The following is a 25,517-nucleotide window of genomic DNA, read 5'->3' on the forward strand; positions in this document are numbered from 1 at the left end:
CACCGGCACAACACTTTCACCTTTCCCTGTTATGAGATCACCATCTCGCTCATTCCACTGGCAAACACATAACTTCATTAATTTGCTGCTCAAACGCGAGAGTTACAGTAACCGCTTCGTTAACCGGTTTAGATTTTACTTTAGGATCCCTGGATTAGGTGGAATCAGGGTTGCCACCTTATTCTACTGTATAAACCCTGAATGTCGTGAATTGCCATATTAGAGATTTTAATTAAAACCCAGAGACCGAGTAACATTGTAATAATGAAATATAATGAATTTAATTAATAACGGTATTATTCTATATAAAAATTAATAAAGAAAATTTTATATGTGAAAAATATAAAGAAAAAGATAAAATATTGTATTTTTTTCCCTTAAATGATAAAGTATTTTTATTATTTTATTAATAAAATTTAAATATTTATAAATGGTTTTCTTAATTTTAAGATTTAATAATAATTGTCAAATATATATTTTATTAAATATAATTTTTATCATTTTTTCTTTCCAAAAATATAAATCTACTTTAAAATTTTCAAAAATGAAATATTTCTTGATATGATTTTAGGTTTCTTTTACAATTTTTCTCATCTATTATAACATAAGATCTATTGAAACACAATAGAATACTAATAGAAATTACAATATAATTTTCAAATTATTTGATATTATTATAATATTGTATATATTGCTAAAAAAAATAAAAATAATTTTTTCGAGGATTAACCTCGAAAACAAGAGATAAAAAATAATATAATTAAATCAAATCTGACATTTTTCTTTTCCTTTCTAGAAAGCCCAATTAGAATCCAATGTTTTTTCAACTTTTCTTCCTTCCTTCCGGTAGGATTAGTACATTGTATCCAAATGCGATCTAGCGCATTGATTACCAACTATTTCCTTTCTCTTGCTCAATGAGAAAACCACTAAACACCCAGCATTCGAAAGTCAGAGATTGAATAGAGATCGTTTACTCGGTTAATGCTTTTTTTCATGGTAACAATCATTCTTAATTGACATTCTGATTAATATGATATTGATATATTGTCAACTAAATTATCCATTTTGTCGGACAATCAAAGAAATAAATGAATGTTTCTTTTCTTTCACTATTCCATGTTTTACATGTATATATAATATTTTGTTATGAAACTTTTTATTTATTAGACTTTACAACAAAAAGAGGATAGATTCATTTTGTAAAAATTTTAAGAAAATTAGAAGAAAATGTTTATAACTGCTGATGATTTGTATCAAAATATTAAAAAATAATTAAATAATCTTTGTTAAACGATTAAACATGTAATTTATTGATTTGTCGTATTTGCTTTATTAGTAAAAAATATCATTCATAATAGTTCCAAAATCTGATAAATCTCACACAATGTATCATTAATCATTTTTATAAATTATTACACACAAGATAATTCAAAAATTGGATATAATCTTTTCTCTTACTGCAAAGTTCTCAATTTTCTCTTAATAAGTTTTGAATAATCATATTAATAATTTTATTGTTAAAAAAAAAATATATATATATCTTATCTCAAATAAACTTTAGCTAATTCTCGATTTCCATTAATTTTAAAATTCTAAAAAATACTTTATCAAAATCTGTCGATTAAATCCATTTTATTTATTTACAGAAATAACACAATATATACTCATGAATAAATTAAATGAATCATCAAAACCGCAATGAAGAACATAAACCTCTATGTGTCGTTCAAAATACATCGCATTCAGAAGATCGGCATCCGGCCACCAGATATTCGTTTACGATAGAACCGAGAGGCTGCGTGATGACATACGACCAAAATCAAAATTATTCTTCAAAATTTAAAAATCTGCCAGTTGACGAAGAATGGTTCTCAGTGCGATCGTGATCGCATCGGCTTTGAAAGGAGCCTTGGGCCTCGTGGGCACGAGCCTATGGTTAATTCCACTGTTAATAGCGGGTCTGTCTTACTATCAATACGACCAATTGGATCCAGAGAGCCGACCGATCGACAGATATCCCCTTTATCCGGAATACGATTTCATCGTGGTGGGTGGTGGGTCAGCCGGGGCCGTTGTAGCCAACAGACTATCAGAAATACCGAAATGGAACGTTCTTTTGCTCGAGGCTGGCCCGGACGAGAACGAAGTGACGGATGTACCTTCGTTGGCAGCATACCTCCAACTGACGAAAATCGATTGGAAATACAAAACGGAACCCACAGGCAGAGCTTGTCTAGCTATGAAAAATGGCCGTTGCAACTGGCCTCGAGGCAAAGTACTAGGTGGCTCTAGTGTGCTCAATTACATGCTCTACGTGAGAGGGAACAGACACGATTACGATCACTGGGAATCGATGGGTAATCCTGGCTGGGGATATGACCAGGCGCTCTACTATTTCAAAAAATCGGAAGATAATAGGAATCCATACCTGCAGAAAAGTCCATATCACTCGACAGGTGGTTATTTGACCGTGCAAGAATCACCGTGGAAGACTCCTTTGGTAGTGGCGTTCGTTCAGGCAGGAACGGAAATAGGATACGAGAATAGAGATATAAACGGAGAACGGCAGACAGGATTCATGATAGCTCAAGGCACGATACGCAGAGGCAGCAGGTGTTCCACTGCTAAAGCTTTTCTAAGACCGATCAGACTGCGCAGGAATATTCACACTGCCATGAACTGTCACGTGACTAGAATACTCATAGACCCTATAGCGATGAGAGCAACTGGTGTCGAATTCGTGAGGGACGGACGCAGGCAAATAGTGCGAGCAAGGAAGGAAGTGATCTTATCGGCAGGAGCGATTAACAGCGCGCAAATCTTGATGTTATCCGGGATAGGACCCAAGGAGCATCTGCGCCAAATGGGAATATCAGTGATCAAAGATCTTCGAGTGGGCGATAATTTGCAAGATCACGTAGGTATGGGTGGTCTTACATTTCTCATAGATAAACCCGTAGCAATCGTTCAAGATAGATTCCAAGCAGCTCCCATAACTATGCATTACGTAGCCAATGGCAGAGGACCGATGACCACTCTAGGTGGCGTTGAGGGCTACGCTTTCGTCAATACGAAATACGCGAATCGATCGATCGATTATCCGGACATACAATTGCATATGGCGCCGGCATCCATCAATTCGGACGATGGTGTTCAGGTTAGAAAGGTTCTAGGCATAACCGACGAAGTTTACGATACTGTGTTCAAACCTATATCGAACAAGGACGCGTGGACTATTATGCCTCTTCTATTGAGGCCTAGATCGAGAGGCACAGTCAGGTTACGTAGCTCTAATCCGTTTCACAGCCCGTTAATCAATGCTAATTACTTCTCCGATCCGATAGATATCGCCACTTTGGTCGAAGGTGCCAAAATCGCAATGAGAATCAACGAGGCTAAAGTGTTCGAGCAATTCGGATCCAGAGTTCACAGAATTAAACTGCCCGGTTGCAAGCATTTGAAGTTTGCCTCGGACGCGTATTGGGAGTGTCATATTCGGCATATCTCGATGACGATTTATCATCCAGTTGGAACGACGAAAATGGGCCCTTCGAGTGATCCTACTGCAGTCGTCGATCCTAGATTAAGAGTGTACGGTGTTAGAGGATTGAGAGTGATCGATGCGTCGATCATGCCCACCATTTGCAGCGGAAATACGAATGCGCCGGTAATTATGATAGGGGAAAAAGGAGCCGATCTAGTGAAAACTGATTGGTTGGCGATAGAAAGTGCGAGAGGTTGACGGATTGAAGGAGTTGCTTTAATTTTGTGATTAAGATAGATATCGTTTGTTGATTAATTAAGCTTTGTTGGTTAAGGAGTCAAGCAAAAGTTTGTGACGACTTCTGTCATTGTGATATGTTGAATGTACATAAAATGTATATTAAATGTATGAAATGTTTTGTTAAATTAATCGTAGGATTGTTGTTAAGATTTGATAGTAGCAATAGAATCAAATAGAAGTGAAAAATGGAAAATTTCGTTTGTGTTACATTGTGTGTCGATTAAGTGGAAACATTTTTGGATAATTGAATGAATTTTAGATGAATTTTACTTTGTATTATCTTGATATAGATAGAATAATCTCATTGACATTAAATGAAGAAGATTTTTAAAAAATGATGAAACAAGTGCATTTGAAAAATTTAGAAATTAAAATTAATAAATTTGATATTGAGTACGATGTGATTTGCGTTATCTATTGATTTATAATAACATTATTAATATTCTAAGAAAATAAGACAAAAAAGAAGAATTTTTCTACAACTGTATATCGTATGAATGGATAATTGTTCATTTTTTAAAATACGTATTGAAATTACGTATCGAATATATCTTTTCTTAAAATCTAAACGTCGATTTAAAACTCTGTAAAATGTTAACTTTCGTATAACTAACTAATTTCGATCGTTCTTTTTTGTCTTTCCAATACATAATATCAAATTAAATTTAGAAAATGAATATTTTCTTTCTCAGGTGAAGATGTGTCGATCATGTGCCATAGTTTGTTACATAACTTATAGATTTCCTTTACGTATGGAAACAAAAAATCAATGATTATATACTTTTTTTATGTAACTTTTTATTAACTTTTTTTGTCATCCATTTATTGCAATATTGACGTAAATCAGATGCAATATTGACGTACAGAAAAAAAATAAAATTTTCAAATTGTATTCTTTAAATTTAATTTAAATTTAATTTGAAACTTTAATTATTTAATTATGTCGTTGTTTTGCAGCAAATGGACGATATAAATTTAAAAGTAAAATAATATAAAATATGAACAATAATAATAGATAATCATATCAAAGGAAATCAATCAACTTTTTGAGAATGCAGAGTACAATTTAATTTAAAATATGCATCAGGAGATGACGAAATTTGGATCCAAATGTCCCTAGATATATGTATCTACTTTAAAACAATAAGAATGTATCAGAGATGAATGTATTTGATGAAAATAAAAATGCAATGCATCAACAGCATTATATTGAGAAATACTTATTTATACATCATTAATCAAAGAGAAATCCTGAAATCCTTAAAAATATTGGAACAATCATCTTTGAAATAGATCTCTTGTTTATGAAATTTAAAAAATTATGAGACTTTACAATAAATTTTATAAAATGTTTTAAGACGATGCTGATTTATATTGATATTGAAAAGTTAATTACATTAATATTTATAAGATATTCTACAATATTCCAATAACTCTACTAACTATTACGAAATACTATTATGAAATAATTTACTGGACAGTATCGTCACAGTATCACGAATTATTTAATAAATAATATTAATTAATCATTATATGGAAGTATCAATTACAAGAAAAGAATCCTCTAAACTGGAAATTCAAAAAATTATGAAACTTTGAAAATATGTAGATACCTAATTTTTTTTTTTTTTTTTTTTTTTTTGGTATCTAAAAGAGTGAAATCAATCCTATGAAAATTCATCTATTCTTCAACTTTGTATTATTGCATATTGGAAAAATGGGAAAAGGAAACGATTTTCTCTACATAATATCAGACATGAATTTCAAAAAAAGTTTCATCCTCACAACAATTATGAATCATAAATATTATTATGGATTAAAGTTACTGATATCTATTCGCCTTGTATCAATTGTTCAACATTTTTAAATATGTCCATATTCGTGAATGCAATTGACGCTCGTGCCATTTATACGTGATATCTTTGAAGATACTTGAATAGAAGAAATAAATTTGAAGAATTTCAGAGCATCGTATTTTAAAAGAACACATAGAATAATACCTAGAAAAATTAACAAATTTATTGTATGGATATTCGGATATCATGAAATTTAATATAATATTAGAAATATTGAAAAAAAAAAAATATATACATATACTGATTGACTGTGCTTTAAGAAACAAAAAGCATTACAGCAATCTACTAACCGTTACTACCGTAGAACTGGCTTATACTTCCAATAATATCAACTTCCTTCTTTCTCTCTTTTTTCATTGGTTTAAAGAAAAAGACCAATCTTTCTTTCGAGATGGAACGATTGGAATCATTTATATAACAGCCTCCGCATCTGGGAATTTAAAGAAACTGAAAAAACTGTTTAATGAATGGTTAACAATGTTTATCTAATGAGATCTCAAAATAATTTATTATTGAAATATTCATTTACGTTAAATTATGTTACAAAAATTCTATATCTAATCGTGTAGATTTATTTACTACACAGAACGAAAAAGGACAGGAAATTGAATGGATCGATGTTTAAGATTTCCTCATACGAGAAAAAAACAACTTTGTACGAAATTATAAAAAAATTTAATTATAATAATTGCGACATTGATATACGGAATAATAATATCATCGTGTTAAATTATATTTTATTTATAATCAACTTTCGTCACCAAGATGTGTTATCATATATCAATGAGAAATCAAATAAATTTGAAGATTATAATTTTTTAGAATTTGTTCGTTTTCGTAATTCGCTAAAAAAATTTTGTAGATTCGCTTTCATAGAATTCACGTTCCACGTTCAACTATATCGATATTATACCGTGTAATAAGCTCGTCTGTTTATAACGTAATTCTTTTTTTTTTTTTTTTCTTATAAATTTCATCACGAGGAAAAATAATTCATAATTTATTCACACTTGTATCTTTTCACTGTTATTCACCTTATCGAATCTTATTATTATTTGATGCATGAAAAAAAAAATAGAAAAAGTTTGGTAATTTCGTTAAAAATAAAAATAAATTTTATAAAATAATTGCGCATGAGTTACACTAATTGCATATGGGTTTCTCCCACCTCTTCTCTCTATTCCATTGTTGATCGAGTGTTAAAAGATAAAAGATAGAAGCAATATAATAAAATATATAAATAATATATAAAAATTTTTGAAAATTTAGCAACAAAAATCAGCAAAGCTATATTTACAAATATAATAAAAACCTATTTGTCTTTTTATACCATCAACGATTAATAAGTGTTTAGTAAGATAGTGATTTTATAAGAAAAGAAACAACAAATTTGTAAAATTGAAATTTTGTCTTTCTTATCGTTATAACGTAAAACCGAAGAATAGACAAATTTTCAAGGATTGATTTTACCCTGTTAATATGATTTCAATATCTATAAGAACCACGTATCCTCAAATATGTTTTTACAATTTTTTGAATTTTTCCAATTGGGGATTTTTCATCGTTAATTAAAATTATTTCGTATCATCGGAAGTATCATCAAATCATTCGTTATCAGATCGAAACAAGAATGAAATTATTTATTGGAAAAACAATAATTATGTAAATATATATTATAGTTAATTATCGTAAAAATATACATGATTTTAGATTGTACTTAGATAATATTAATTGTACAAGAAGTATAGTGAAAATAAATATTGAAAAATATTAAAATAAAATTTTCTTTCAAATTTCCTGAAAACGAGACTCGAATAAAAAAGTTATTTATTTTTTTTTCGATTCATTTTTTTTTCAAACACAAAATATTTTCACAAAGAAAATATAAATTTTAATTTACAAAATTTGATATGAACGTCTCGATATCTTTAAAATTTTCAAAATTTATTCGAAATTTTTTTTTTTTTTTTACGAAAAAGTAAGTTTCTAGATTAATGCTATTTTTTTTTTACAAATTTGTAAATATCGTTTACATATATTTTACAATCAAATAAATCAAAACACGATCTTTTTGATATCGTTTGATTTTTATCTGAAAAACATTATTTACAAAATATATAACACATATACATATACTTCACAAATTTCAACATTTTTGAAGTGTAATCTAAATCTTACATGTATTTTCTACTTTCGATATTGTTATCATTCCTATGATCATATTTCAATGTAATTCGAAACGATTTCACAAATAAAAATAAACATATTGCATTCATGCTATATTATTGCTCCTTCTCATACGTTTGAAATTTCAATCGTTCGTGAAAACCACCATTTCGATCAAATACGTAAAATCACAACACGGACAAGAATAACAATAAAATAAAAGAAGCACAAGGATTTCTCGATCGAAATAAAAATCGAGAGAGGCTTACTTTCGACAAACAACATTCAGCAACATTCGATCAATTTTTCATCCTCCACTTATCTAAAATATCACCGTGTTTACCACAACCGCAACAATAATTCTTAAAAGGAATTGTGCATACGATAAATATACCTTTCTCGTAATAAATCCTATCTTTTTCTCCATCTTTTTCTTCAAGGATTCTTCTTCTTTAATCTCACATTCGTGAACACCTTCGATAACCTCGAATAGGAGGAGCAGAAGGTGTCACGTGAACGTGAACGCGCGCATGCGCAACACCGTACACCGATAAAATAAATAACGGCGCGCGTTTCAATCGTTCCTCAAAATGTTCTTTAACACCCATCGCCTGTTTTTCCTTCTTTCCCTGATCACCGCCCTTCCAAATGTGTCTCGATTGACGACGCTCGAGAGGAGCGAGAATCTGATCCTGAACACGATCGGATTAAAAAAATTCTTGAACGAATGGCGAAATTTCGGGTTGAAAGCACAACCGGACAGGACACCGAAACCCAACTCCCGATACGACTTTATAGTAATCGGAGCTGGGACGGCGGGCGCCACGGTCGCGTCCAGACTCACCGAGATCAAGGATCTCACCGTTCTCCTGATCGAAACCGGGGTCGAGGAGGAGTTGTACATGGACATACCCTTGTTGACCAACTTTCTCCAACGAATACCGGGCATCGACTGGATGTATCAAACGGAGCCGTCCGACAATTACTGCAGAGGGATGGTCGGCCACAAGTGCAACTACCCCCAAGGGAAGGTGATGGGAGGAAGCAGCGTGATCAACTTCATGATCGCGACGAGGGGCAACAAATGGGATTACGACAACTGGGCGAGGATGGGTAACCGAGGATGGTCGTACGGCGACGTGTTGAAGTATTTCAAGAGGTTGGAGAACATGATGATACCCGAGTACAGGAACGACACCGTTTACCACGGGACAGAGGGCCCGGTCACCATCAATTTCCCCCGATTCAACTCAACGATAGCCAGAACGTTCGTGGAGGCTGGCCAGGAGCTCGGCTACCCTCTCCTCGATTACAACGGTGAACGCCAGATGGGCGTCTCTCTCCTACAATCGACCACCGAGGAGGGTATTCGAACGAGCTCGAACAAGGCGTACCTTCGCGGAAAGCAGAGGGACAATCTCCACGTGACGAAACTGAGCACTGTGCACCGTATATTGTTCGACAAGGGGAGGAGGCGGGCAATCGGGGTGGAATTCGAGAAGGGGGGGCGGCGTTTCACCGTGTACGCGGGCAAGGAGGTGATCGTCTCCGCGGGGGCGATATCCAGCCCCAAGCTGTTGATGCTGTCCGGTGTAGGGCCCAAGGAGCACCTGGAGGAGCTGGGCATAGAGGTGGTGAGGGACGCCCGTGTCGGTGACAACTTGATGGACCACATCGCGTACGGTGGCCTCCTCTACGAAATCGATCGGCCGGTGAGCATAATTAGAACCGATCTGTTCGACTTGTTCAAGCCTTTCCTCAAGGATTATTTCATCGAGAGGAACGGGCCGATCGCCACGCTTGGCGGCTGCGAGGCGGCCGCGTTCATCAACGTGGACGATCCCGGGGAGAAGGATGTACCCAACATGGAGCTACTTTTCCTGGGCACATCGATACACAGCATAAACGTGGTCGAGAAGAATTTCGGATTGAACGAGGAGTTGTCAAGGAAATTCAGGTCGTATCGAAGGCGTCGCGCGTTTTCCGTGTTCCCGATGCTGTTGCACCCGAGGAGTAGGGGGAGGATAAGGCTGAAGTCGAGCAAGGTGAATGACAAACCAAGGATAATCCCGAATTATATGAGCGATCCGGATGACACCAGGATCTTGATCAAGGGCATCAAGGCGGCCAACGAGTTTCTCCTCGCGACAAAGGCTTTCCGGAGACTCGGCACAAGGCTTAACAACGAGACGGTGCTCGAGTGTGAGAAATTCGCTTTCGACAGTGACGCTTATTGGGAGTGCAATTTGCGGCTGCAAACGATCACCATTTATCATTACACCGGCACTTGCAAAATGGGGCCTGAGAGTGACGAAACCGCGGTGGTTGATCCGACATTGAAGGTACGTTATGGGTTTATTTTCTCGAAACAGTATAAAATAAATCCTTGTGATTATAGAATATTAGAATATTATCGGACAAAAAGGAAAGGAAATTTTACAGGTGATCGGTACGAAGGGGTTAAGAGTGGTGGACGCCTCGATAATGCCGACCATACCCTCGGGACACACCAATATTCCCACGTTCATGATCGCGGAAAAGGCATCCGATATGATTAAAGATGAATGGGGATATCCGATTTCTTAATACTGTCGATGGATAATTAAAAGTAATCTATATATAATAAGAATATTTTTGTATATTCTATTTAATATAAGATATTTGTTTAATAGATTCTACGTATCAAGGAAAAAATACGAGTGCAAATTAACATATCAACATATTTGAAATCAATCTTGCCAATTGAAGTAATCTCTATACGTAATAAGAATTAAAAGTTGGTGTGTGTGTGTGTGTGTGTGTGTGTGTGTGTGTGTGTGTGTGTGTGTGTGTGTGTGTGTGTGTGTGTGTGTATTTATAGGTAAGATATTCGTTAAAAAAAAAGAAAAAAAAGAATACACAACGCATCATATTTGAAATCAATCTTGTCAGTTGAATATTATGTTATAATTTAAATGTCTTCAATAAATATGAATGATTAAGTAATAATGATTACGTATGACGTTAAAGACAGCAACGAAATTATCAACCGGTAGCGATTATTTTTTTTTAATTAAACTATAAATATCTAAGAACGGATCTCTTTGAAGGGATATTAGATAAATATCCAGTCCCTTTATCTCTGTATCTCGAGATGGATTTATAGATAGAGACGGCAACTTACGATCTCTGGATGCATTTCTGTAATTTTAATTATTTAAACGCTATTGCCTATTTTTAATAATATTTAATATATAATGTATTTAATGTATTTTTAATTTTGAACATCGAGAAGTAATTTGACGAGAAATGATCCGTGACGTTTCATCACGTTCGTCTAAATTGAAGGAACAGAAAAGTCGATTCAATTCCGTGATGGAAAAATAATTGAAGAATTTTAATAATTTAATCGATTCTTTTAATAAGTTCGATCATTAATTATTTTCATTTTCAGAGAATAAATTTTTGCTCGAGAATAAACATGGAATGTAATTTTTCTCTCTCAATAATGTTCTGGTTTTTATCTTTAGAAAAAGTGAAAGTGAATGTCCTTCACGGATATGTTTAACCCTTTAAAAATATTCATTGATCGAATTAACGATAAAATTAGTGCGAAAATAAATGATACACGCTGTTATGATTGAAAATAAATCAAGGCGAATATCAAAAATAAATCATTAAGAAAAGTGAAAATGAATCAGCCAATCAATGACCAATTTTTTAAATTTTAAACGTATTTAAATAAAATTAAAAAAAATTAAGTAAAATTAAATAAAAATTCATTGTTTGTCGCTTAGAACGTTTAAACAAAAATTAATAGAGAAAATGTAATAATTTTTGAAATGAAATTTCAATCAATCTTTTCTTCCCCCCCCCCCCCCCCCCCCATTTTATTTTCATTGTGAACGAATTAATAATCAAAACACTGGCCGATCACGAAGCGCCGCGCCGGTAAATTTTCGAACTTGACTTGTTCATTTTGACCGACAAATGGACGTGGAAGGAAATAAATAATGGAATAAGAGATCAATATCACTATTGTAATAACTATTACTTTTCTTACTCTTTTCAAAAAAAAAAAAAAAAAAAAAAAAAAAAGAAAACACCATAGATCTCTATTAAAATTTCGTACTATTGAAAAGAGAGTATCGCATAATATTTAGGAATGAAGACAAAATTAAGAAATTTCTCCGCCGCGAGTCATAAAGAGAGCCCACTATCGCTTCTTTACCGACCATGCTCTCTACCTCTTTTATTTTGGGTCAGGGATTTTTGAATTGGATAAAAATTTTTTAGATTTTGCCCTCTTTACAATGCTTCAGATTTTTCGAAACATTATAAAAGTAATGTAAGTTGGCAAATACGTATATTTTCAATTTAAATATGTAAAAATTAGGCGATTTAACATAATCATGTATAATCGATCAATTAAATTGATTTAATCGCATTTTTAAACCGATTTATAAGCTTCAATAAACTGTATTTATAAGCTTTTAATTCTATTTATATATTAGACTAAGTAATTGCGATCACAAAATTGAACAAACATACGTAAATGTAGACACGTTGTAATTTTACGTAATGTTTGTAGAGTATAAAAAGAAATTACGCTATTCACGTAATTAGATGTATGGAAACATGCATAACATGTCACAGATTTCCACTATTTTATTTTTATCAAAAATAGTCATCCATTCTTTGGTTAAAATACCTTTTAAATCAATGGTTTTATATTTTTTTATATCAATAAATTACATTTAATATTAATAAATATATATATATATATATCCATTAAGGAGATTTTTGAGATAATTTCAAGCAATATTTTCCTTTGCAGAAAGGTTATGTACCTTTGTTAACTAGTTATTAACAAAAAAAACAGTGACCAATCACAGAGCGCGTAAAGGCGAACCGCCACGATAGTGTGGGTCATGTGCTGCCAACTGAGCACAAACAAATCCAAGCAACACATATGGAAGAAAGTGTATTGTTCGCGATAATATAATTCGATATAATTTTTTATCGATAAAAAAATATTTGTTATATTTAACACATATTCTTCACATATACGTTGTTTGGATTTGTTTATGTACTGTTCGACATAACCAATGCTATCGATTACGCAATCCGTGAGTATCGAGTATTATTTTTTTATTAATAATTCGTATAGAAAAACTCTAATGAAAGTTTTTTCAAAGGAAGATATTGCTTGAAATTACTCAATTAATGAATGTTCTGTACATATATATATATATATATATATATATATATATATATATATATATATATATACCTTATAGTAATTTAATATATTTAATATTTTATATAATAATTTTCTTTAAAAAATATTTACAAATATTTATTATAAATTACTTAAACGATTTGACATTTCAATCATTATAACTTATTATCTTGATTTGAAATGAAATTTTTTACCAAATTTATTAACCTTGAGAGCGAGGGATATAGAGAGGAAACTTTATGGGGGAAGTGGAAGGAGAAACTCATCGAGTTGGTACCTGTACCTTTTAAATTAGGAGTTTTAATGTGAAAGCGTCACAAGAAACGTGTTTTACTGGCACGCCTCGGATAAATAAAATTGTGTAAGTAAAATAATAAAATTTTATTATAAAAATCGTATTATTATTGTTCGTGTAGAGAGCCATTAAAATAGTGATAGTTAAACATTGTGATAGTTAAAATGTATTATACATGTACAGATATATTTTATAATTTAAATTTCCATAATATTATTTTCTGATCTATAAACGCATGGAGAAAAATAAATATACTCGTATTAAAATATAAAAATTGAAAATGTAAATATGTCGATTGACACTTATTTATTAAATTGTATATAAAAATTAATTAAAATTTGTATTAGACAAAGTAAGATACAGTTCTATCTGTTTTCGATTTATAATCATTTATAACTTAATAAGTAAATTATAACATTTTTGTATCAATATCAATTTTGATCTTCAAAATATCTCAAATATATTTTGTATAGACAAAAATTATTTGAAATATGTCTCATGATTAATAATATTTATCATCATTTGAAATTATTTTACCCTATAATATGTAGATATATATTAGCTATATAATAAGACAAATTGCACTTAACCTTGAGTCATGCTTCGAGAGACGAATATAAAACGAGGTAATTATTTCTTATTTGTTTGAGTGCAGTTTTTTGAATATCTGTTTGTATCATTGTTTCCCAATTGACATCACAGCATGCAGATGTGTCTTCAAAAAAAAATATATGTATTTTTGTAACAATTTAAATTGATTTTAGTCAAATCAATTTAACTAACATCGAAAAAAAAATGAAATTCCAATATTTCATTTATTTTATTCGAATATAAGTATAAGAAATAATTATAAGAAATATTTAAATGACAAAAAAAGAAAAAAAGATAAATATCATTTTTCATAATTTTTTGAAAAATCCATGACACGTCAATCATCATAGAATAAAAAATTCTCATGATACATGTTATTTCAATTTCAAAAGCTAGATATTTTTTTTTACGAAAAAAATATTAATTTATGAGATATTTAATACCGTTTCTGCTACTTTATTATTAAGTTGTAAAAAATTTAAAAATAATTATTTCCTTGTAAAATGAAATAACAAGCAACGATAATTAGTTGTTTCACATCCTGCTTCGTTTTATTTATTCATAATCTTCGTTATTGCTGATCAATTATAAAAAATTATATTCCTGCGAATCATAGAATATTATAAATACAAAACCAATCATTTATTCAATTTTACTTTTCCAAATCTCGGATGAATATTTCCCTATATCGTATTCACGTTATATAATCATTATATAATATCAAAGTATTATCATCTAACGATGTAAAATTGTGTGTAAATACGACCTAATAATACGGATACCTAACGTTAGCGCGAAACTAAAAAAAAAAAAAAAAAAAAAATTTCGAACAGTTCTCGAGACAAACAATTGAAATACCGAATAACGAAATTAAACGAAAAGTTAGATTTTTATTAACTCTGAGACACCAACAAGAGATTACGATAATGTTGGATCAAAAAAAAAAAAAAAAGAATTTTTATAATTAAATAAATTAAATTATTTCCAATTGCTTGGAGACAAGTTTTTTTAAAAAAAAAAATCTTTTTTGCAGAATCATGATCGGAACCATGATCGAAACAGCTCAGCTAATATTACTCATAACGTCTTTGGCGGAGACTCGAACGATTTTAGACATATTTAGCAGTTACAAACTACCGAATAATATTTTGAACGGAGAGGAGGCGGTCAAATACGATTTTATCATAGTTGGTGCCGGATCCGGTGGATCTGTGCTGGCCAATCGGCTGTCCGAGAACAAACGATGGAATATCCTTCTGCTGGAGGCTGGAGGTACCGAGAATTTATTGATGCAGGTCTCACCGTTTTCGGTATTGATGCAATTGTCACCCTTTAATTGGGGCTACAAGGTGGAGCCCCAGGAACACGCCTGTTTAAGTATGATCGATCGACAATGCGCTTGGCCACGGGGAAAAGTCGTAGGCGGGACCAGCTCGATCAATTATATGATCCATACACGGGGAAATAGATTGGATTATGATCGTTGGGCTGCGATGGGGAACGAGGGTTGGTCTTATCGGGACGTGCTGCCTTACTTCAAGAAGAGCGAGAGATTCAACGTTCCAGGTAATATTGGAAAAATATGTATTATGTAACGTATCCAAACTTCGATCAATTTATTCAAGTCTTAAATTTTCAAAGAGTTTTAGAATCTCGTGCTTTGCACCCGCGTTAAACCGTTTCACGTTCGAGCAACAATAATTAACAGCACGTAGCTAAAAGTGAAACAGATAATAAAGTGCTAATGTTATTTCTATGCCGACAAAAAAAAAAGAATTTCCAGTAAAATTGTATAACTAAAAAAAAAAAAAAAAAAAAAAAACAAATCTGAATTTTTCATTAGAAATCTCTTCGTCAGAATCTTCGAAACGAAAGATTTTATTTCAAGAAAAAAAAAAAAATATATATATATATATATATTTTATCTCTCGAGGAAACAAAAATGAATATAATCCGCGTGAATAAATCTCGAATCTCGACACAAAATTTCGCGAAATTAAAAACTTGGCACGTATACCGCGAGGCGCATAATTAAGCGGCATATTCATGTCCAGGCATCGAGAACAGCTCGTATCACGGTTACAATGGCCGTTTGTGCGTCGAGTACTCCCCATACCACTCGGAAATAGCGAAAGCTTTTCTGAAGGCGGGCGAAGAATTCGGTTACAAGACGGTCGACTACAACGGCGAGGAGCAAGTCGGTTTCTCCTTCATCCAAGCGAACTTGGACGCTGGGGTCAGGTGCAGCGCCGCGAAAGCTTATTTACTGGTGGACAGGCCGAACCTGAACATCGTGACGGGGGCAAGGGTGACGAAAGTTTTGATCGACGGGAAACGAGTTTACGGTGTCGTATACGCGAAGAACAAACGTTGGAAGAAGGTGTTCGCGACGAAAGAGGTGATCCTCTCGGCCGGCACCGTGGACAATCCTAAACTGTTAATGCTGTCCGGGATAGGGCCCAGGGAACATTTGGAGGAATTGGGTATCAAAGTGGTCCAAGACTCGAAAGTGGGTTACAACGTGTACGATCACTTGGGTTTCCTGGGCGTCTCGTTCACGGTGAGGAACGTGGTCACGCAGTCGAGGAAGAACCTGAACAAACCTGAGGTGTTACTGGATTACGTTTTGAACAGGAACGGCTTTTTATCGTCCATCGGAGGACCGGAGGGAATAGCCTTCGTCCGAACCAAGTACGCGACCGACAGCAGACCCGATCTCGAGCTGTTGTTCATCTCCGGAAGTTTGAACTCGGACGATGGAATTTTGAGCGAGGCGATGAGAGTGAGGAAGGACGTGCACGAGGCCGTGTTCGAGTCGTTGGGGGATAACGAGACCTGGACGATCTGGCCGATCATGCAGCATCCCAGAAGCGTTGGAAGGATCAGTTTGAGATCCAAGAACCCGTTCGATACGCCAAGATTGGAGCCAAACTTTTTCTCAGACCCGCTCGACGTGGAAATTATCTTGGAGGGGGTTAAAATCGCTATAAATATATCGAATTCGAAAGCGTTCCAAAAATACGAGAGCAGGTTGCATCATGGAATTGTGCCGGGTTGTAAGATATTCGAATTTGGAAGCGACGATTACTGGAGATGCGCCATCAGACACCTGCCATCTATGATGAATCACGAGATAGGCTCGGTTAAGATGGGACCGAGAAGTGATCCCGACGCTGTGGTGGATCCACGGTTGAGGGTGTACGGTGTTCGGGGATTGAGAGTTGTGGACGCGTCTATAATGCCGACTATACCCGTTGGACACGTGAATGCGGGTATTTATATGATAGGCGAGAAAGCGGCTGATATGATTAAACAAGAGTGGCAGATCGGGTATGAGAATTAGAATCACAGATTTGTATGTTTTTTATATTATATTTTATATGTATTTTATATTAAGTCTTATAATAATTAAGAGTTTTACAAGAGTTTTATCAAAGTTATAAATGATTGGTATTATAGGGAATATAATAGAAAGTAATAATTTTAATTTTTCATTGTAACGTTTCTCGATGTTCAAATTATTTTAATTAATTATTTTAATTAATTGTAAATTTATTATTTTATCTTTATAACTATTTTGTTACACTACTGTCTTGTGAAAATAAGAATTTTAATAAAAACTGATATTACGTTGAAAAAAATGATGCAAGTAAATGTTTATTGAATGTATTTTAATGGAAAAATATTAAAATAACGTGATCAAAATAGATTAGTTATATTTATTTTTATTCAAGATTACCAGAATATGATAATATAAAACTATTTTAAAATAATTTCAATGATAGTATCTACTTCTTTCATCATATTTTTAATTTACTAGTTTTTCCTTTATTTATTATGTTCTAAAAATAATATGTTAAATAATTTTTTTAAATAATTTTTCTTGTAAAGTAATTTCATTTTAATTGCAAATAGAAAAACGAATTGAATGAAAAAAATCGTGAGGAAGTATTAATCATTTCGATGATAAAATTGACACGATTCAGGAAAATAATATTTTTATCGATATATTGCAAAAAAAAAAAAAAGAAAAATATTTCAATTTCATGTTTCTATTTTATAAGAATAAGAACAAATGACAATAAATGTTAAATTTCATGTTTCTATTTTATAAAAATAAGAACAAATGACAATAAATTTTAATATTTTTAACAAGATCATTTTAGCTCGAATGTTAAATTGATTTAATAAAACATTATTTTTTATAAAGTAAAAAAATAATAAAAAAATAATAACTATATGTTTGAAAATAAATAATAAACTATATGTAATTCTATTTTACACTATGAATAAAAAGACATATTCATATAAAATATCCCATCTTCCATAAATTAAAATAATCATAAATATTAAAAAAAAATTCCATATCAAATCACCAAAGAAATTAAATAACTTCGAATTATTAATTATTAATTATTCCTTCGGACAAGCAATATATTAATTAATGTCATTTCAAAGGCATTTTTCTAATTAAAAACATCGTATAATGTCATCAGAAAAAATAATTCCATTTTGCTACGATAGAAGATAACAAATGATTTGCATGCGATAATGTATCATGCAACAATCAGATGACCTACATACTTGTTCATTTCCAATAAAAGCGAATTCTACGTGGAATACTATCAACGAGTTCATCAATGATACGAGGAATATAGGAGAATGATTCATATTTCTTCGTTCAATATACTTTCGCGAAATATTAGAGAAAAATGAACAATCATTAATTTTATTCACAATATTCTCAACTAATTTGTATTTATAAAAAAAAAAAATATTTATGAAATTATAAGAAAATAAAGAAATTAAAAAAATAAACATGATTCATAAAATTTTAAAAAAATTCTAAAATAAAAAATTCTTACAGCTAATAACATATTGTTTGTCTTTTCAGAAATAGATATTTGGATTATTAATCTGGTGATCCTATTTCCAATTGCCTGAGTTGAACTAAATAAGTCTTCATATAAGTTTATTAATTTCACCTTGAGATTATTTAACCTAATGTTATTTGTTCAATATTTAATTTCTCATAAAATTAATGTATTTTGATTTAGAAATTATTTGAAATAAATTATAAGTAATTTTAATTATAAATTATCAAAATTTGAAACAATATAGCTATTTATATTGTATCAAATAAGTGATAAATTATATTTATACAAACTAAAAAAAATATCAAGCTTTAAGATCAAGATTACATCAAAATAGTAGATATTTTTTATATAAATATCAATATATTATAATACAATATCGTAATCGATCAGAATAAATATAATGACATAACCTTAAAAAATGACCTTGAAAACGAAATCTAAATTAAAATTAAATCAATGTAAAAATAAAACAAGACAAGAGAAATAATCTAATCAGTTTATTTTATCAGATATTTATATATAAAAGTTAATAATGAATTTTGAAATAAGACAAACTCAACAACCTCTAAGACAACTTCGAGAGATTTTTTTATCATTTTATACTTCGAAAATATTTAAATTATTTTTAGTCATTCTTTATGTTTAATAGTAGCAATAATTTAAATATTTGATTTAAATAATATATTTTATATATTTTATATATCAAACATAAAACCGATATTAACAAGTATTCTGTCAAATGATTAAAATTAATTGTCCAATTAATTTTACAAATGTAAATTTTATATACAAATAACACCAAAGCACCAATCTTAGATAAGTTAAATAAGAGTTAATGTTATTTTACCTATAACCAATAACAGAAGCTTTCAAAAAGAATCAAGCGTGGCAGCTCTAGGTTAATATATCGCAACGCTTGATTAAACCACGAAAAATACCTATTTTTTATTTATCTACATACCTGATACAACGAGAGCTTCGTTTGGACCACAAGTATGAACGTTTCCCATTGTCAGTTTAACTTTTTCTTAATGAAGATACAACAACAAACCGGCACAAGCAAACAACTAGCACTAACACGATTATCACTGACACTAATCTATACAATAAATAGGCAGTGATGAAATATCTATTATTTCAAAAACCCCGGTATATTATTAATAACATGCAACAACCTGTATTACTCGCGCGTCGTAAGGTTACGATGTTACTCAAAGCCACTACCCAAAATTATTTGTAGCTTTTGCAAAACCCTAGCTTGTAGCATTACCAACCTATAATCTTATACATGTAGCGACATCTTTTCATATTATAACATTTATTTCAAATTTAAAGTTAATTTATTTTATAAAATTTTTTGACAAATAATCAGATAATAATAATTTTATTGAAATTATAAAGAATATATTTATATAATATTTGAAATATTATTACTTATATATTATTAATAGTTATAATAAATGACAAATTATTTTATCGTATAATAAATGCATTTCAATAACATCTCCACTTCGTATAAAAAATTATTTATAAAAACTTAAAAAATAACATATTCCTATAATTTTAAACTATTTTTCTTTTGAAATAGCTACATAATTATATTTTTCTTTAATATAATATCTTTTTTATTTAAGATGTAAAAAAAGAAAACTTTTTAAAAAAAATAATTTTTTTTTCATTAATAAATAATTGTAACATAAACAAAGATTATATGACGTATTGTATATTTTTAGGAATAATTTTTAATGTTTTACTACGTATAATGGTAGTATTGCTCAGGTACAATCAAATGAATGCAGTTCAATTTTGTGAGAACGCAGCATAACATAACCTCTTAGTTCTACTGTTGTTTTGATCTTGATTCTTACATGGAATTTAGAATGTAATAGATTTGATAAAATAACAATTATAAAGATTTTCTTTTAAATATAATATTAATAAACATTGATAAAATGTCAGAAGACGAAGTAGAAAGTTTTGAAATCACAGATTACGATCTTGAAAATGAATTCAATATTAATCGCCCTAGGCGTAAATTGTCAAAAAAACAACAAATGCTTGGTAAATATTTCATTTTAATATTATTATATTAAATATTATATTTGTTTAAAATATTATTGAAGAATTTTTTTTTCATCGTAATGAGTTGCAAAATCTAACCAAAATATTATTTTAGGTATTTGGGCTGATGATAGCGATGAAGAAGAATTATCTGCTAGACCATCATTTAAAACTTTTGATAAAGGACCAAAGAATTATACAACTCCTGTAAATTTTGTAGCAGGAGGTATTCAACAAGCTGGAAAGCCAAAAGAAGAAACAGACGATAAAGATGATGATGAAAGTGATAATGAAAATATAAAATCACAAAAGGAATTTCCAAATAGTTCAAGGTATATTTCAAAGATATTAAAATTTTTATTTATTTATATAATATATAATATATTAATATTATGAATAATAAACTATATTTTTGTTTATAGTTCTGATGATGAAAGACCAAATTCTATACATCAACGTGCATCATTTTCATTAAATACAGATGGAGATATTGCAGGTTTACGTAAAAAGAAGCATAAAGTAAATCCCTTATTAATGCAAAGTGGAATGGGTAGTTGGGAAGTTTATACAAAAGGTATTGGAGCTAAATTGTTGCTACAGGTATATATTAAATGGTAATAATTTTATTAATACTATTATATAAATATATCTATATTTATTAATATAATAATAATTTAGATGGGTTTTGAACCGGGAAAAGGATTAGGTAAACAACTACAAGGTATAAGTACACCAGTAGAAGCACATTTAAGAAAAGGTAGAGGTGCAATTGGTGCTTATGGACCAGAAAAAGGTCCAAAAGTTCCAGAAAAGAAAAAAGAAGATGAAATAGATGAAGGAAAAGAATCGAAAACTAAATTATCACAATGGAGAAAAGATGGAGGTACTGTTAAGAAAAAAGTAAATTATATATATCGAAGTGTAGACCAAGTTTTGGAGGATGGAAAATTGAAACCTAACAAAAAAGTAAGAATATCCAATGAAATGAGTAAAGTTAAAGTTATAGATATGACTGGACCAGAACAAAGAATTCTTAGTGGATATCATGCGATAGCTGGAGGTCAACAACGACCTGATGAAAATGTTGTTACTGATAAAAAATCTAAAGTTAATTTTGCATTGCCTGAACTACAACATAATTTAAATATACTTGTGGACATGTGTGAACAAGATATTATACAAAATGATAGAAGAACACGACATCTGAGTGATAGGGTGGTTGCACTAGAAGCAGAAAAGAAAAATTTATCTAAAGTTATAGATCAACATAGTCAGTTAATAGATACATTAGAAAATGTTCTTGCAATTGTAGACAGATTGATGGATGAAACCAATCAATTAACATTACAAGAAACTGCAGATGCTTTCAAAGATTTACAAGATAAATATTATGAAGAATATAAAATGTATGAACTTGGTGAATTAGCTAGTAGTTTTGTTGGTCCAAAAGTAAAAGATTGTTTAATTAGTTGGAATCCATTAATGCAACCAAAACAACCAATTAAATTGTTTGAGCAATGGAAAAGTATTTTAGAAAGTGGTACTACTACTCTTCAAACAAGAACTATGCATCCATATGATCATCTTGTTTGGAATTCATGGATGCCTTCAATTAGAGGAGCTATTCAGTAAATATTTTATTTATAAAAAATTATTAATTAATCATTAATATATTTATTAATTTTTATATATATAGTAATTTTTATTATATTTTTTTTATAGACAGTGGACATGTAGGCAACCTGAACCACTAATAGAATTAATAGAACATTGGATGCCACTTCTTCCAAATTGGATATTAGAAAATATTTTAGATATGTTAGTTCTTCCTAAACTTACCTTAGAAGTAGAAGAATGGAATCCTCTTACCGACACAGTACCTATTCATACATGGATTCATCCTTGGTTACCACTTTTACGTATGTATATATTTAAAAAATTTGTTAATAATTAATTTTTAAAATACAAAAATTATTTAAATATTTACATATTGTTATTATTATTATAGGAAATCGTTTGGATACTTTAATATATCCAATAATACGACGTAAATTAGGATCTGCATTAGGTGGTTGGCATCCGTCCGATAGATCTGCTAGATTAATGTTACAACCGTGGGCTAATGTCTTTGCAAAAGGAGATATGGAAGCCTTTTTGGTGAAAAATATCATTCCAAAATTACAAATAGCACTTTCGGAATTTGTTATAAATCCGCATCAACAACATTTAGATCAATGGAATTGGGTATATGAATGGAAAGAGTTAATTCCGTCTCATATAATGGCAGGATTGTTAGATAAATTCTTCTTTCCTAAATGGTTACAAGTTTTAGCTCTTTGGTTAAATCATTCACCTAATTATGATCAAGTTACAAATTGGTATATGGGATGGAAAGGCATGTTGAGTGAAAAAATATTGGCTGAACCGCTGGTAAAAGGTAAATGTAATAAAAAATATTTAATTTATAGTAATGAATAAAATCATAAATTTATGTTTATACATTCATTGATTTGCAGAACATTTTAAGAAAGCATTAGAATTGATGAATAGAGCAGTTTCTGTGCCACAAAGTCATCAACCGGGTGCGATGGAACAAGTTTCGTATTTAACGAGTTTAGAAAGAACGCAACCTACTATGTCACAGATGCCTCCAACTGCACAACCAAGAATGGAGGTATGATTTAGGATATTATCAATAATAGGTTAATAATATATTATATAATAAGATATCTTTTTTTTTTACAGAGACTTGCAGAAGCAGTTAGAACAGCATCACAGATACCTCAAGGTTTTAAAGATCTTGTACAAAAGAAATGCGAAGAAAGAGGTATTTTATTTATGCCAATACCAAATCGCTATAGGGAAGCAAAACAAATTTATAAAGTGGGTAATGTTCAAGCTTATATAGACGGAAACGTTGTATTCGTTTGTCATAATGGTATGAATTGGATGCCGACGCACTTAAATGCTTTATTAGACATGTCTGAACTTTAGAAATAATTATAATCGCAAATATGTACGTTTAATTGTATACATATTTACATATCTTGTACATATATTGTAAAATATTTTATAATATATGATATTAAAAAAAATTGCATTAGATAATATGCATAACAAATAAAGTCAAATATAATTTTTTGTATATTTGAATTCACTACAATTTTTTTAAAACCTTTATGATCTATCTAATATAATCTGTCCTAATAACATATATAGATGTGCAATTAATGTCATATAATAGCAGAAGTTTTAATACTTAAAAGAGAAATTGTGTTCAAACATTTCCAACATACATAACAAAATTTATTTATTTTGTTTATTTATATATTTATATATTTATTTTCTTTGTTTCTTTGTAGAAATCTTTCAACCAATCTTAGAAATTCTTTTTTCTGTACATTTATAACTGTATGCATTATAGTTACGAGACGTTATATCGAGGCGCTCCATCTGAAACATTTCTACATGTTTCGTGCAAGGAGAGAACATCTCTTTTCTTCGATGGTACTCCCGGCATTCACGTTTCACGAATGCAGTCTTACGTTCGTGAATGTTTGTCTTATTGACCACTTCTGTTCAAAGCAGTCGAAGTCGAACGCGTGTAGGCGCCCCTGGTTATCCTACTACTGAGGCGCAGCTATAAAACTCCTCAATATGGAAAGTTGCACGTGATCCTGAGGAGTCGTACGTATGTACCTACAGAGTCGTCCAATAGGCACCGTGTATTAACTACTACGATGTGTGCCGATCCTGTGTACCAACCATGGGCGCCACCATGCATAAGGCATATAGATTCCATGCTTTACACGATACGGATCTTATTTGCAATATGACATTATGATAATTTTTGAAATAAATGTTTTTATAAGATAAAGATATATGTATATTATATAAGAATTAAGAAATTTAAATTTTATAAAATCATTTACACATGGTAAATAAGTTATTTTAAAAATTTAATTTAAATATTAGAATTCAATTTAATTATTCTAATTATACTGGAATACATAGAATTAAAAATCATTTATATAATTATTATAAAAAAAAATATATTTAAAAAATATTTATATATAGAGTTTCTATATATCATGATTGATGTCATGATTTCTATTTGTTTTTATAATAATAAATAATTAATAAAAATATTAAAATAGTAATAAATAAGCATTTCAATAATAGATTTAAATCTTTAAAAAATTTAATTTTATCCCAACTATAGATTCTCGACTTTTCTCTTTTCAATCATTATATACATATTTTCTCAAGTGAACAATTACAAGTGCAGTCAGTCGCAACAACCTAAATACTTAATAGTCCAAACCATACAAGAAATATAAAGCTATTTTTACATTTCTCAATTGAATCATGAGTTTGATTCTAGGTGACGCCTATGGCACCACTACCAATGACTTCGCGTCTCATACGCGTAAAGGACTGGTCCTGTAAGAGGATGGACATCTCTCGCCTACACGCCTAGCAGATCTGTGCTCTCGGGTGTCGAGAAAATTTGCATCGGATCGGAGTGTCTGCCTAGTAACTGGCTGCTTTTACTACAACGGCTCGCGCGACTTGAGATTCGAGAAATGCTTCTGCACTCTCCTCTTCTTCTTTCCTTCGTTCATTGTGTGCGTATTCACGATATGCATATTTACATGCACAC

The 25,517-nt window shown here is 30.8% G+C and overlaps 5 protein-coding genes and 2 long non-coding RNA genes across 11 annotated transcripts in view; 4 read left to right on the top strand and 3 right to left on the bottom strand.

The window, feature by feature from the left end:
• The window catches only part of Flo2 (flotillin-2), a 92,844-nt gene extending 72,832 nt beyond the window's left edge, over positions 1–20,012 (bottom strand). For both annotated transcript variants that reach the window (XM_003690718.3, XM_086913185.1), the window contains exon 1: positions 19,755–20,012. In XM_003690718.3, coding sequence (XP_003690766.2) covers positions 19,755–19,803 — 49 coding nt within the window. In that variant the 5' untranslated portion in view covers positions 19,804–20,012. The remainder of the gene's footprint in view (positions 1–19,754) is intronic.
• Positions 1,619–2,700, bottom strand: LOC147656721 (uncharacterized). The gene is made up of 2 exons (XR_015293618.1): positions 2,432–2,700; positions 1,619–2,185 (listed from the first exon to the last, which is right to left on the bottom strand). It is a non-coding gene; the product is annotated as an uncharacterized LOC147656721 (long non-coding RNA).
• Positions 1,868–4,994, top strand: LOC100864298 (glucose dehydrogenase [FAD, quinone]). Of its 2 annotated transcripts, none has more exons than XM_031920441.2 (2): positions 1,868–3,670; positions 4,480–4,994. In XM_031920441.2, exons 1-2 carry the CDS (start codon positions 1,868–1,870, stop codon positions 4,558–4,560), a joined length of 1,884 nt encoding a protein of 627 aa, XP_031776301.2. In that variant the 3' UTR covers positions 4,561–4,994. The 2 variants fall into 2 exon arrangements, with proteins under 2 accessions (XP_031776301.2, XP_086769308.1); XM_086913182.1 differs by having other exon boundaries at positions 4,745–4,994.
• Positions 5,139–8,310, bottom strand: LOC147656722 (uncharacterized). Its single transcript, XR_015293619.1, has 3 exons — positions 8,204–8,310; positions 5,934–6,073; positions 5,139–5,787 (listed from the first exon to the last, which is right to left on the bottom strand). It is a non-coding gene; the product is annotated as an uncharacterized LOC147656722 (long non-coding RNA).
• Positions 8,385–10,618, top strand: LOC147656723 (glucose dehydrogenase [FAD, quinone]). Of its 2 annotated transcripts, XM_086913175.1 has the most exons (3): positions 8,385–10,151; positions 10,252–10,417; positions 10,482–10,618. In XM_086913175.1, exons 1-2 carry the CDS (start codon positions 8,400–8,402, stop codon positions 10,393–10,395), a joined length of 1,896 nt encoding a protein of 631 aa, XP_086769301.1. In that variant the 5' UTR covers positions 8,385–8,399; the 3' UTR covers positions 10,396–10,417; positions 10,482–10,618. The 2 variants fall into 2 exon arrangements, with proteins under 2 accessions (XP_086769301.1, XP_086769300.1); XM_086913174.1 differs by having other exon boundaries at positions 10,252–10,538.
• Positions 13,256–24,007, top strand: sip1 (septin interacting protein 1). Of its 2 annotated transcripts, XM_086913165.1 has the most exons (9): positions 13,256–13,391; positions 14,950–15,482; positions 20,970–21,186; positions 21,277–21,454; positions 21,533–22,482; positions 22,577–22,773; positions 22,863–23,291; positions 23,371–23,528; positions 23,600–24,007. In XM_086913165.1, exons 2-9 carry the CDS (start codon positions 14,954–14,956, stop codon positions 23,846–23,848), a joined length of 2,907 nt encoding a protein of 968 aa, XP_086769291.1. In that variant the 5' UTR covers positions 13,256–13,391; positions 14,950–14,953; the 3' UTR covers positions 23,849–24,007. The 2 variants fall into 2 exon arrangements, with proteins under 2 accessions (XP_086769291.1, XP_003690764.1); XM_003690716.4 differs by lacking the exons at positions 13,256–13,391; positions 14,950–15,482 and adding an exon at positions 20,558–20,854.
• On the top strand, positions 15,963–17,557 carry LOC147656724 (glucose dehydrogenase [FAD, quinone]-like). Its single transcript, XM_086913383.1, has 2 exons — positions 15,963–16,233; positions 16,313–17,557. The coding sequence occupies exons 1-2, from the start codon at positions 15,963–15,965 to the stop codon at positions 17,257–17,259; spliced, it is 1,218 nt and encodes a 405-aa protein (XP_086769509.1). The 3' UTR covers positions 17,260–17,557.
• Positions 24,008–25,517: the final 1,510 nt, after the last annotated feature.

The sequence above is a fragment of the Apis florea genome, unplaced genomic scaffold (genome assembly GCF_048593485.1).
Source record: "Apis florea isolate Af1SG1 unplaced genomic scaffold, ASM4859348v1 contig_3496_pilon, whole genome shotgun sequence".
NCBI lineage: Eukaryota > Metazoa > Arthropoda > Insecta > Hymenoptera > Apidae > Apis > Apis florea.

What these genes read in the sequence shown, in the direction of transcription:
- LOC100864298 (XM_031920441.2), top strand. Translation starts at nt 1,868, where the DNA reads ATGGTTCTCAGTGCGATCGTGATCGCATCGGCTTTGAAAGGAGCCTTG. An exon ending in GCGGAAATACGAATGCGCCG is followed by an intron (nt 3,671 to 4,479) that starts GTAATTATGATA and finishes TTTCTTTCTCAG; the next exon opens with GTGAAGATGTGTCGATCATG.
- LOC147656723 (XM_086913175.1), top strand. Translation starts at nt 8,400, where the DNA reads ATGTTCTTTAACACCCATCGCCTGTTTTTCCTTCTTTCCCTGATCACC. An exon ending in TGGTTGATCCGACATTGAAG is followed by an intron (nt 10,152 to 10,251) that starts GTACGTTATGGG and finishes GAAATTTTACAG; the next exon opens with GTGATCGGTACGAAGGGGTT.
- sip1 (XM_086913165.1), top strand. Translation starts at nt 14,954, where the DNA reads ATGATCGGAACCATGATCGAAACAGCTCAGCTAATATTACTCATAACG. An exon ending in GAATTTCCAAATAGTTCAAG is followed by an intron (nt 21,187 to 21,276) that starts GTATATTTCAAA and finishes TTTTGTTTATAG; the next exon opens with TTCTGATGATGAAAGACCAA. An exon ending in TCAATTAGAGGAGCTATTCA is followed by an intron (nt 22,483 to 22,576) that starts GTAAATATTTTA and finishes TTTTTTTTATAG; the next exon opens with ACAGTGGACATGTAGGCAAC.
- LOC147656724 (XM_086913383.1), top strand. Translation starts at nt 15,963, where the DNA reads ATGTCCAGGCATCGAGAACAGCTCGTATCACGGTTACAATGGCCGTTT. An exon ending in CGGGGGCAAGGGTGACGAAA is followed by an intron (nt 16,234 to 16,312) that starts GTTTTGATCGAC and finishes TCGCGACGAAAG; the next exon opens with AGGTGATCCTCTCGGCCGGC.